The sequence below is a fragment of the Nilaparvata lugens genome, chromosome 11 (assembly GCF_014356525.2).
Source record: "Nilaparvata lugens isolate BPH chromosome 11, ASM1435652v1, whole genome shotgun sequence".
Lineage (NCBI taxonomy): Eukaryota > Metazoa > Arthropoda > Insecta > Hemiptera > Delphacidae > Nilaparvata > Nilaparvata lugens.
In genome coordinates, this window is record NC_052514.1 from 36,449,972 (window position 1) to 36,462,476 (window position 12,505).

General features: G+C 33.8%; 2 protein-coding genes across 2 annotated transcripts in view; one reads left to right on the forward strand and one right to left on the reverse strand.

Annotated features, from left to right (window-relative positions):
* Positions 1–2,637: 2,637 nt before the first annotated feature.
* On the reverse strand, positions 2,638–6,966 carry LOC111048222 (ragulator complex protein LAMTOR2). Its single transcript, XM_022334096.2, has 3 exons — positions 6,612–6,966; positions 5,384–5,546; positions 2,638–3,565 (listed from the first exon to the last, which is right to left on the reverse strand). Exons 1-3 carry the CDS (start codon positions 6,677–6,679, stop codon positions 3,419–3,421), a joined length of 378 nt encoding a protein of 125 aa, XP_022189788.1. The 5' UTR covers positions 6,680–6,966; the 3' UTR covers positions 2,638–3,418.
* Positions 6,957–12,505, forward strand: part of LOC111051876 (midasin-like) — a 629,562-nt gene continuing 624,013 nt past the window's right edge. The window contains exons 1-2 of the mRNA XM_039437291.1: positions 6,957–7,194; positions 9,440–9,651. Of these exons, the coding sequence (XP_039293225.1) occupies positions 7,096–7,194; positions 9,440–9,651 (311 nt within the window). The 5' untranslated portion in view covers positions 6,957–7,095. The remainder of the gene's footprint in view (positions 7,195–9,439; positions 9,652–12,505) is intronic.

Below are 12,505 nucleotides of genomic sequence, written 5' to 3' on the forward strand. Positions count from 1 at the left end.
CGCTCAAATCAGTCAGTACCTCTTGCATGTTTCTGTTGCCCTGGTAGTATTTTAGTTGGTTTTAATTCTGTACCAGGGAGTCAGAACGGGGTTTTTAATGCCTTCCAATGCAAGCATAGGCAACCCGCAACACTGATCTAGTTTGTGTACCTCTTGCATGTTTCTGATGCCCTGGTAGAAATTTGGTCATTTCTAATATGCAAATGAGCTACTATTTGAGCGGGAAATTCAAATTTCTTATGAAATTTGGAGGAAATTCAAATTTCTCATGATTTATACTATTTTAGCGGGAAATTCAAATTTCACATGATTTATACTATTTGAGCGGGAAATTCAAATTTCTCATGATTAGTGGGGAATTCAAATTTCTCATGATTAGCGGGAAATTCAAATTTCTCATGATTAGCGGGAAATTCTAATTTCTCATGATTTATACTATTTGAGCGGGAAATTCAAATTTCTTATGCTGAGCGGATTCCAGATTCGTGTTTCTCGCATCAAACATAAGATCACAAAGTTTGAGCAATTTTTATTTTTCACAAAAAATTGTGAATAACCATGGACTAACCATCATAAAACACACTGAAATAAAAAGTATCTCAGATTTGGCTGAAATTTGCACCATAGATAAAGCTTGACCTGAGAAATGTCAGAGGCAAATTTGGCACCTCCAGCTACTATACAGGATGAGTTATGAAGCTGCAAACATAAAATTTTCAATTTTACAAATGGTCATATCTCCTGAGCAGTAAGGAATTTTGCTAATATGATTCCAGATTCTTGTTTCTCGCATCAAAGATCATAAGATCACGAAGTTTGAGCGATTTTTTTCCTTCACAAATATTTGAGAATAACCATGGACTATAACCATCGTGAAACACACTGAAACAAAAAGTATCTCAGATTTGGCTGAAATTCGCACCATAGATAAAGCTTGACCTGAGAAAAGTCAGAGCTAAATTTGGCACCTTCAGCTACTATACAGAGTGAGTTATGACGCTGCAAACATAAAATTTAAATTTTTCAAATGGTCATATCTCTTGAACGGTAAGGAATTTTGCAAAAATATGATTCCAGATTCGTGTTTCTCGCATCAATGACGATGAAGTTTGAGCGATTTTTATTTTTCACAAAATAATTAAGAATAAACATGGACTAGCAATCGTGAAACACACTGAAACAAAAAGTATCGTAGATTTGGCTGAAATTTGCACCATAGATAATGTTTTACCTGAGAAATGTCGGAGCCGAATTTGGCACCCCCAGCCACTATACAGAGTGAGTTATGCAGCTTCAAACATAAAATTTTCAAATTTATCCACAGATCACAGAAATTACTTACTCATCCTCAAATGCTTAAAACTCAAATATGAGTGAATTTCGTCAATGTGATGACAATATATTGTCCCTTTGATCTAGTACTAGTAGTTCTGTGAACAGTAGACCTCACGCAGTATTCTCATCCACAAGTATCTGAATAAAACAGAACTATTGACCTTATGGATATACAGCAATAGACTGGCTTCTCCACACATCTGTGTAATCACTTGTCAGCTGATGTATGATGAATAATTGTATAGTCTGATTTTTACTCTAATATTGGCGTATGAAGGAGACTCCTTTTTCCTTTTACATCATCCTTGAAATGCAAAATTTCCAAAAACCTTGTATATACGTCGACGCGCAATTAAAAAAGGAACATAGCTGTCAAATTTCATGAAAATCTATTACCGCGTTTCGCCGTAAATGCGCAACATATAAACATTCAAACATTTAAACATTAAGAGAAATGCCAAACTGTCGACTTGAATCTTAGACCTCACTTCGCTCGGTCAATAATGTGATTCATTTTGAGTTTAAGCCAACAGCTGATTGAATTCAGTTTAAGCTTTCACTGTGCGAACTGCCCTTAGTGTTATTCATACTAATCCTCACTGGATAATAAGAAAGATTATTTCCAATTATTTTGTGTATCAGATCTTATCAATAAATTCCACTTCTTGAAGGACGAGGAGTAGATTCAAAGCAAGATTGGTTCGACTTGAATCTTAGACCTCACTTTGCTCGGTCAACTATCATTCATGAGAGTTTGCGCTATTTTAATTTCTGATAATTTTTTATTCATGGATTTAATGAAAAATGCAAATCTTCCAGATTTGGATGACATTTGGGCTAGGGATAGAGGTTGACTTGACAAGTGTCTGCTATAATATGAGTCGTTTCGCTACAATACAGAGTGAGTTAATCACTGAAACATAAAATATTTCCTCCACTCTGAGAGCAGAAAAATCACTCATCTTCAATTGCTTATAACTCAAGAATATAAGTGAATTTGGCCAATGTGATGACATATTATTGTTCCTCTCGTCAAGTACTATCATTCCTGAGAGTTTCAGCGATTTTTATTTTCGACTATTTAAACATCCATGATGTTTGGATCATTGGATGTTTGGACATGATGTCCATGATCATGGATTTCATGAAAAATGCAAATCTCCCAGATTTGGTTGATATTCTGGCTATGGATAGAGGTTGACCTAACAAGTGTCCTGCTATGAGTCGTTTCGCTACAATACAGGGTGAGTTATTCACTGAAACATAAAATCTCTCCTCCACTTATTTAAAAAATAATCAAAATTTTATATCAATTAAATCTTTATTTCACATTTTACAATATTTTGGTGCAGAAACATGGAAAAACTAGTAGGAATGATTCAACATAATTGACCTGAAAATACACTGATAGTAGACTTTGAAAAGTTTGTAAATTATATTAAAGAGTAGATAAATGTATTATAACATGGACATTTTGAGTACGGTATAGTTGTTATAAGTCTTTAATATTGTACAGCATTCATCTTATAAATTTAAAAGTTTCTAAATTACTTTTTGTGTAGTTGAGAAGTTGATATTGTGGTAATTATTCATATTGAATGAAAAAGAGTAAGAAATCGTCAAAAAACCACAGATTTATTAATACTTAGAAATCTTAGTTTCTAAGTATCAATAATTAATCTGTGTTTTTTGATGATTTCTTATTCTTTTTAATTCAATGTTTCTAAATTATATTGAACAGAAGTTATATTTATTTATTAGAACATATTGGCCCGGTTGCACAACATCCGGTTAAATTTAAACCGTGATCAATTTCAAGAGAACCAATTAGAGAAGGTGTTTTTGAAAAGACGTCTTCTCTGATTGATTCTCGTGGAATTAATCACGGTTAAAATTTAAGCGACTGTTGTAAAACCGGCACATTGAGTCTATAACCTTATTATGAGTATTTCTTAACAACTATTGTACAGCATTCATTTTATCAAAACTTACAGACACTCTGCAAAACGTCATCAATAATATTTTATAATATATTACAACAATACTCTTAGTAACAAAATAGATGGGATAATATGTATAAATTTCAAGAGGTAGTAACAAGTTTCAAAGGTCCATCCAAATACGTCGCTAGAGCTTCTGCCTTTTCTCGTAGCATTCCAAAACCGACCGTTTCCTTGGCATACAAACAGAGCAGTATGTTAGCTACTTGGGTGATAGCTACTTTGCCCTCCTGGAAACAAACAAAATTAATTGATTATTCACTGATAAGTAGGATGAAATCTTTCAGAATAATGTTTATGAATGGATAGAGAATTATGTAAATCCTATTATATTAAGTGAGCAATTTCTGTATATATTTTTATGATTGGTTATTTATAATTATTTATTTATATCTGATTATTTATGTCCAACGGATCTCGAAAACGGCTCTAACGATTTTCTCGAAATTTGGAACATAGTAGGTTTATGATATAAAAATGTGATTGCACTAGGTCTCATCCCTGGGAAAACTCGCTGAAGGACATGAAAAGGATAATAATTATTCATCCTTGGAAAAACAGATGATAATTTCGTCGTCTGTCGAAACAGAAGATGCGTGTGTGGGAGAGAAACAGAATTATTTCCAGCTGTGTAATCAATCAGCGAGAAATATTATCTAGAAATTTTAATCGACTTGATCAAAATAATCTGATTTGTTGACATGACATGATAAACATTCTAAACTAGAGTATAATCATAATTTTCAAAGTTAATCATTATTTGACAATTTTAAGTGATTAGTGAGTGTTATTCAATTTGGTTTGTAAATAATCTGAATTAGAACTTTTTTGTTTTTAAATGTTTGGACTAAAAATTGAACCTGAATTCAAGTGTATGGAACGTAACCTACTTTTTGGAATATTTATAAATGAAAATTCGGGTAAGAAACAGTTTTGGGCTGTGCCTGTTAGTCCTTCCCCAATCATTTTTAAGAATTGTGTTCTGTTAAATAAATAAATAACGAGCGAAGCTCGGTGCCCCGATATTGAATAATTATTGGACTAAAATCAAAAGTTAAATGCTGAAGACCACTGCTACTGCAAATATTGACAACAGGGTTAACAGCTGGATGGAAATTTGATGTAAGCTACAATCCAAAAATCATTTGCTAGTCCGGGAATCAAACCCAGTACCTCCTAATTGCTAGTCAGGAATGCTTACACTTACATCAAACTGACAATCTCTGGATAGCAGCGCTCATTTTATACTGGGCCACAGCGACCAGCCAGTCTACAGATGGAAATTACTGAGATATTGCAATTATTCAAATGCTAATACAGTAGCAGAAGTCTACTAAAAATATTCTAAATGTGAATTTCCATCTAGCTATTAACCTTGTTGTCAATATTTCTGAAGTAGCAAAAGCCTTCGGGTTGGGTAACTACATTCAACTTTGGATTTTCGTTGAATAATTATTCTGTCGATTAAGTTAGCATTTGAATGAATTCAATTTCTCATCAAGTTTCATATGTTAATTTAATTGATAAAAAATGAGAACGTTGTAACAACTATTTATATCAGCACACTATTTTGTTGCTATAGTAATTTATTTTTGTAAATAAACTATTTTCTTCACTTATTGACTGGAGTACTTTCGAGGGGCAAGCGTTCATTTTCAACAGTGGCGGACGGTCGGTTGAATGTTTTCTTGGTTGGAAAAAATTTCATTACATGGGTCGCCACTGTTGTTGAAAATGGACGCTTGCCGTCCGAAAGTACTCAGCAAGGAACAAAATTGTTTCAAAATCAAAATACAGTAGTATTTGATAGTTTAAGGCTCAACTCACACACAAGCGACTCAAGTCGAGAAGAGACTTGACTCTAGTCGAGAGCATTTGTTTTCAAATGGTGACACTCAGACCAGTCGATTCTAGTCTCCGCGACTGTCACCATTTGAAAACACATGCTCTCGACTAGAGTCAAGTCTCTTCTCGACTTGAGTCGCGTGAGTGTGAGTTGAGCCTTAAAATGAATCAAGAAACCATCATATTTATATCACTCAACTTACAGAGCATTCGATAAGGACCATTTGCAATTTGTCTTCCTTGAGAGCAGTTCGGCCATTTTTCTCGTAAGCTTTCCAAATGTTGCTCGCTATAGCAGCCGTGACTGTGGCGTCCCTATCTCCGTATCCAGAATAAGCCAGTAATGTCCCTTCATGGTTCAGTAATCTGCAATAAAATAATAAGTTTATGCCTAGTTCGAGACAAAGTTAAACCACATATGGAAATTACTAAGATTTTTCAATTATTCAAATGCTGATGAATTAATAATTAATACTAAACAAAAATCCAAATTAAATGCTGTAATTCACCCCGAAGACTTCTGCTACTGCAAATATTGACAACAGGGTAAACAGCTAGATGGAAATTCGATGAGTGCAATTAGGAGGTACTGGGTTCGAGTCCCAGGGTTCGACAAATAATTTTTGAATATCGAATATCATCGAATTTCCATCTAGCTATTTACCCTGTTGTCAATATTTGTAGTAGCAGAAGTCTTCGGGGTAAATTACAGTCTTTAATTTGGTTTATCGATTAATAATAATAATTAGAGTTAAACCAATTTTGAAGATATCATAAATACAATGTATAGCTTATAAAATTTACGGATTTCACTTCACATTTTACCTATATAAAAGAGATCCAGCTTAAAAACTGATGACACATTTTTATCTCGAATTAAATAAATTTTAGTTTTGTAGATACTGCATCTTTGAATATTACTGATCTCTTTGAATATTACTGTGCTCAAATATTTGAGCACATAATATATCAGAATGTGTAATGTGCTCTTAAAAAAGTTAAATACTTCATACTTCTCTCCTTAGTCATGACCAGATAACTGGATTGATTGATTCAGAAAGTGGACCTGACTTGGTCCCTGTTGTAATGTTGACATATAAACTATGTCCATAATTACGTTTGTAAACTTAGTCAAACATATAAAAATATAAAACATTTAAGAATAGTAATATTTCAACTTTTTCAAAATGTTCTTGCCTGTAGGCATTATATTAATTATTACTTGATGTTAGCTGATGTTTTAGTGGCCTCAAAGTATTCCTCCACTGAATAGAGGAAATACAAAAGCTAATATCAGAATTAGGAGATTGTCCTGAAAACAATCTTTGAACTATTTAAAATCAATGATTCCATTAAGACTGAACATGTGGAATACACAAATACAATAAATAATATAAAGCTTGGTATATTTATAACGAAATTTCAACTTACAATGTATTTTCCACACCACTTGTGTTGGCCTGACTCAGAACCTGAGTCAAGATTTTCGGTCTTAGCATTGCGTCCGCTATTTTGAAATATGTGATTGACTGTATTGAAGTTGAAAAATGGTTTACCAAATTACATTCAAATAATATTTAGCAAAAGATGACAAGTAATAGAATAATAGTATATTATTTAGAAGAAAGATCAAAGATAGTCAATTAACCCAACTTTTGACACAAAATCGAAAATGAAGAAGAAGACAGCTGTCTGCAAGTCAGCTGTGAATAGTTGATTAACGCTGCCATCTGGATAGAAGTTTCTCTGTGGCTCTGTTTTCGTCACAGCCAGTTTTGTTTTCTGTCAGTTCGCGATTTCCGATTTCGGTTAACGGTACGGTTTGCGAGGTTATTTTTCTTGATGAATAACACGTGTGTTATTTTTCGCGATATTATTTCAATTCCGATGAATTGAAGTAGATCAGAACTCTACGATGGACAAGAATATTTTCCTGAACGGGTTTGAAACCCTTCGGGCAAAATTGGACTTGTCGGCCACATGCTTGAAACAACATGAAAAGTTGCTAAGTGAGGTTAGTGACGCATTTGTATTGAATCCTTTTAAATAAAGAACATAGCATTTAATATATTGTCTGATGTTTTTTATTTGATAAAATTTCATTTTTTATAATATATTTGCTTTGAAAATTGAAGTCTATAACGTAGTTACGTCAATCACTGCAATCGGCATCTTGAGTTTAGAGTAGAAACTTTGATTGTATACCGTACAATAAATCTATTGTAAAACAAGTTTTATTTCAATTCTTCAAATATTTCAATCATGCATTTCTATTAGTTGAATTCTTTTATCTAGTGTACAGTTATTGAAATTGACTAGAGTTGCAGATGAAGAAATCTAGTAATTAACTTAATATACACAATGTCCCACCAAAGACTTGAGTTGTACCGTAACTGCCAAAGACCATAGTTTTTACTTGTAATTTGCAACAAAAAATGTTCAGCAAAATTTTCTTATATCGACTTTAGTTTTTGAGATATGTCAATTAGTTAATAAATTTGAAAAACGTCAATAACTAAAAAAATATCAGTCAAAATCGAATTTCAAGGTTATGGTTGGAAAGAGGAAGAAATTTCCAATAGGATTCATATAACGTGTTCCTTCGATTTAAGTTCCCAAACTTTTTATAAGCGATCAAACTATTTGAAATTTGGTTTTAAACTCGACAAATAGCCTATACTTTTTTCAACCCAGCGCCCCTAAACGTCAAAAATAGGGGTATCAACCTCCAAGCCCATGTAAGCACCCACCCCTTATATTGAGAAAAAAAGCTTCTACCCTCGTTAATCATGTTTAACACTGCTAAACTTTTATTGGGACACTCTCAAGATGTAATTTAAAGCCAAACCTCCCCCCTACAAGTACTACAAGGAACAGTCTGCGTCCAACCCACCCCCTCCTGGAAGCACCCCTGATACAAAGGAAAGAACTAGCCTATATGAATATTATTGGAAATGTATTCCTCTTTTCAACTAAGTTATATCCTTTGAATTCGATTTTGACTAATAGTTTCCTAGTTATTGAATTTTTTCAAAAATATCGAAAAATGTATACAGTAGAACTTCAATTAGCCTATCCGAATTAATGGGGACCGAGACCCATTGGAATAATCGAATTAAAAAAAAAACTGCCATTGGAGAGAAAAAAGCTACGTTTTGACATTGCACTATTTTATTATTGAATTAAATGAAATAAGCATCATATTTTCACATGTTTTAGATATAAATAAAATGTACTCATGTAGAAGTTTAGAAAGAAAAATCATTGTTTTTTAAACGGAACTGGAGTGGGTACTCATACCACGTGTTGTGCCTACACTGACTTCGCGGAGGAAAGGATAATAGTGAGTGAACTCGCAAACACTGGCTTCGTGGGGGTAGAATAACAGCGCACTTAGACTTTTTCCTACAGTTACGTTGAAAAGTGGCCATTGCTGCACTGATTACAGAACGCAAAGAATCACTTTTCCGCTCTAGTGCGGGAAAATTTTTTCTGCACTCCAGATTTGCAACATGGCAACGCAAAATACTTAGTAGGTTATATGGAGCAACAGTGCAGCAAAATCAAAATGAAGTTGGTAACAGTGACTGCTGTGGCTGCTATAGTGAGCAGAGGTGCAACCAAGCACAACGCGCTAATTATTAGTATTAGATATTATAACCAGGGACAACATTTTTATTCAATTTGACAATATATTAAGGTTTTTATCAAGAATAAAATTACACAGAAAAACATTTGATGCATTTCAGGCAATTTTACCCATAATTACCCACTTTTCATATTCAATGGTAACTGTAGGAAAAACTTAATGTGAAATACGTGCGCAAAGTTCCTCTGCTGCACTCAAGAAACCATTCCGCCCTCGCCTACGGCTCGGGCGTAAACGTTTCTTTCGGTGCAGCAAACTGTCACTTTGCGCACTAGTTGCACAAATAACTATTTTTTGGACACATTTTTTTCTGAAAGTGATTCGGATAGTCGGAGTTGGGATAATTGGAGTTCTACTGTATCTCAAAAACTAAGGTCGATAGCCTATAAGAAATTTTTTTTGCAAATTTCATGTAGAATCCATGGATGTGTCATTCGTAAATTTCCTATCCCGGTTAGCCAATTCTTTCCTCTATTATATTATAGATTGCAGGTAATAAATGGGACTTTTATGATTCATGGATAATTAAAAAATAATCTCGTACGTGTATAAACCAATTCTTTTCTTTATTTCTTTCTTTTATTATATTATAGATTATCTTTCTTTTTAGGAATGGACAGACGAAGTTCAGAAGCAGACATTGGGAGTTGTGGCACAAGCCTTACTCCAGCCAGAACTCACAATTCCAGTGGCGGACGGCTTTTCCCAGCTGTTACTTCCCTTGTTTCTGGAGTCAAGTTCCAGAGCAAGTCAACACTCCAAACATCATCAGCTGACAAGCATTGCTCTGGCAAAGCTGATAGACCGGCCTGGAGTTTTCAAGTGAGTTCGCAAAATTAAAGATGATGGTTTCTCAATCCATTCCGAGCTATGATATATTAATAAACGGTTTTTATGTATTTGAAACGACGTGAATTGTTTAAGTAAATAAGCAGTTTTGTTTACTTACTGACTGGTCATTAAAGCCTGGGTTTCACTATAGTGAGTTCCACGTTATAATGACAGTATTTGAACATCTTTGGTTTTGCTATCCTTGTCTATCATTCGACAAAGCCGGTGGTACTATCCTTTTCTAGGTCCACAACGATGCCAATTATGTTTTTGACAGTGTAGAAATATAATTAATTGATGCAGAGAATCGTCATCGCTATTCTTCTATCTTTATCCAATGCCATTATAACGTGGACCTCACTATAGTAGAGTTAGTGATCGAGCAACTGGTATACTAACTCTACCGAGCTAACTCTACTTTACTTACTTGGTCGAGTAATTGTTTCCACTACAATTGAGAATAGTAGGTAAAGTGTGTTGTCTAGTGAACAGAACTAACCTTGAAATGTCAACCCTTTTCAATAAATTAACTCTTAAACACTTATTAACACTTTAATAAATTAGCACTTCTTACTAAATTAATACTTTTTAAGAATAGTAGGTAAAGTGTGTTGTCTAGTGAACAGAACTAACCTTGAAATGTCACCCCTTTTCAATAAATTAACTCTTAAACACTTATTAACACTTTAATAAATTAGCACTTCTTACTAAATTAATACTTTTTAAGAATAGTAGGTAAAGTGTGTTGTCTAGTGAACAGAACTAACCTTGAAATGTCAACCCTTTTCAATAAATTAACTCTTAAACACTTATTAACACTTTAATAAATTAGCACTTCTTACTAAATTAATACTTTTTAAGAATAGTAGGTAAAGTGTGTTGTCTAGTGAACAGAACTAACTTTGAAATGTCAACCCTTTTCAATAAATTAACACTTAAACACTTATTAACACTTCTTACTAAATTAATACTTTTTAATTAATAACATTACTTCTTAAACTTGATAGCCTACGGCACTAGCTCGAGACTTTTTTCATTAGCATAGTAGTGGTAGAGTAGAGTGAGAAGCGGTGGTGGGGAAGGCAAGTCGTAGAGTACTATCCCACGGTGCTATCCCACTCCACTCTACTAAAAACTAGTATTCTACCATGAACGTTTTCATTGGGAGAGTTCACAAGATTTTTACTTTCCTTGCCCTATTACCATAGGTAAGGAAAGTATTGCTTTCCGAAAAAAATTAAGGTACCCCAATTTCTAAATTGCTCTACGTTTCAAGGTCCCCTGAGTCCAAAAAAGTGGTTTTTGGGTATTGGTCTGTATGTGTGTGTGTGTGTGTGTGTGTGTGTGTGTGTGTGTGTGTGTGGTGTGTGTGTGTGTGTGTATGAGTGTATGTGCGTCTGTGTACAAGATATCTCATCTCCTCATCAACGGAATGACTTGAAATTTGGAACTTAAGGTCCTTCCCCTATAAGGAACCGACACGTACAATTTCGATCAAATGCAATTCAAGATGGCGGCTAAAATTGAAAAAATGTTGTCAAAAACAGGGTTATTAGCGATTTTCTCAAAAACGGCTCAAACGATTTTGATCAAATTTATACCTAGAATAGTCATTGTCAACTGTCACAAGTCTCATATCTGTAAATATTCCAGGAGCTCCCCCATCTATGCAAAGTTTGATTTTAGATTCCCCATTATCAGGCTTCAGATACAACTTAAACAAAAAATTTCAAGTGTATGAGATTGAGTATGAAAATCTCTACAATTATTAATGTTCAGTAACATCTTCATCTAAAATTTGAAATAAGCTCGAAATTTGATAAAATGTGATTATTCAATTGCAAACTGTTGGCAACTGTTGATTCTATTAAATCATTCACTATGAAGAGATAGCAACTCCCTGATAATACTGGTGATCGATTTCCTGCAATACAGATCGATAACACGTTTTTTTATGAGACCAACTTGCCCAGTTGAAGTTGAGGCAACTATTAAAAATCTAAAGAACAACTGCAGTCCTGGTATTGATGGTCTAGGTAATATTACGCTGAAGAAAATAGCCAATTTTATATCTCAACCTCTCGCTTTCATTTTTAATAGATGCTTTGAGGAGGGATATTTTCCCGAGCACCTCAAATCAGCCAAAATAAAACCTCTATTCAAACAAGGTGACCCGACTAATCCCTGTAATTATAGACCGATTAGTCTTATCAGCAACCTTGCTAAAATAATGGAGAAACTAATAAAGTCAAGAGTTGTTTCTTTCTTGGATCTTAACAAAATCATCAACAAGAACCAATTCGGTTTCCAAAATGGTAAAAGTACATCTGACGCTCTAATAAAGTTCATCAATACTTTATCTGATAAAATAAACTCCAATAAAAAAACTATTGCGGTCTTCCTGGATATACGCAAAGCTTTTGATACAATACATCATAATACTTTGTTCAATAAACTGGAGTCCTATGGTTTCAGAGGAGTCTCGCTTAAATTGTTCAAAAGCTATTTGAGTAATAGAACCCAGTCCCTAACCATAAATGATCAATCTAGTGTAACTAACTTAACTTCTTATGGTCTTCCCCAAGGTACTGTACTTTCTCCCATCCTTTTCATACTCTATGTAAATGACTTTTTAAATTTAAGACTTCTAAACTCAACTGTGATATCCTTTGCAGATGATACTGCAGCTATTTTTTACGGTAATTCATGGAACGAAGTTCATACCATAGCTGAAAATAATATGCTTTTAATTAAGAAGTGGTTAGATAAGAATACCTTAAGTTTAAATATTGAAAAAACTTATTACATAACTTTCTCTGCAAATAGAGTAGGACAGCCTAACGAG